At 70.5% G+C, this 681-nt stretch overlaps 1 protein-coding gene across 1 annotated transcript in view; it reads left to right on the top strand.

Annotated features, from left to right (window-relative positions):
* ANKRD50 (ankyrin repeat domain 50) overlaps window positions 1-681 on the top strand; it is a 12,906-nt gene that overhangs the window by 4,090 nt on the left and 8,135 nt on the right. Inside the window, exon 2 of the mRNA XM_012734831.1 lies at window positions 13-677. Within this exon, the coding sequence (XP_012590285.1) occupies window positions 13-677 (665 nt within the window). The remainder of the gene's footprint in view (window positions 1-12; window positions 678-681) is intronic.

The raw sequence follows: 681 nt of genomic DNA, 5'->3' as shown, positions 1-681 counted from the left end.
CCGCCCGCCCAGCACGGCCCCTCCGCAGGCTTCCGGAAGGTCAGCCTGGACGACCTGCGCCGGGCGCACGTGGTGAAGGACGTGCAGCGCTACATCCTGCAGCGCCTGGACCGCGAGGAGGCCCTGCGGCGGCACCTGACCAAGGAGACGGCCGAGATGCTCAACCAGCTGCACATCAAGAGCGGCGGCTGCTTCCTGTTCCTGGAGCGCGTGCTGGACGGCGTGGCCGAGGGCGGCGTGCTGCTGCGCGAGGTGCGCGACATCCCCGGCACCCTCAACGGCCTCTACCTCTGGCTGTGCCAGCGGCTCTTCGTGCGCAAGCAGTTCGCCCGGGTGCAGCCCATCCTCAACGTGGTGCTCGCCGCCCGCCGCCCGCTGACCGTCACGGAGCTGTACCACGCCGTGTGGACCAGGAGCATGGCGCTGACCGTGGACGACTTCCAGCGCAAGCTGGACGTGCTGTCCAAGCTGCTGGTGGACGGGCGGGGCGGCACCAAGACGCTGTTCCACCACAGCTTCGCCGAGTGGCTGCTGGACGTGAAGCACTGCACGCAGAAGTACCTGTGCAGCGCGGCCGAGGGCCACCGCATGCTGGCCATGAGCCACAGCTGCCGGGCGCCGCGCCTGTCGGCCCTGGAGGCGCAGGACTTCGCGCTGCACCTGGCGCGCTCCAACCTGCAG

Source organism: Condylura cristata, unplaced genomic scaffold, assembly GCF_000260355.1.
Source record: "Condylura cristata isolate star-nosed mole 26May11 unplaced genomic scaffold, ConCri1.0 scaffold00075, whole genome shotgun sequence".
Lineage (NCBI taxonomy): Eukaryota > Metazoa > Chordata > Mammalia > Eulipotyphla > Talpidae > Condylura > Condylura cristata.
Note: the sequence above shows the minus strand (reverse complement) of the source record. Positions and strands in the feature narration are given on the sequence as shown.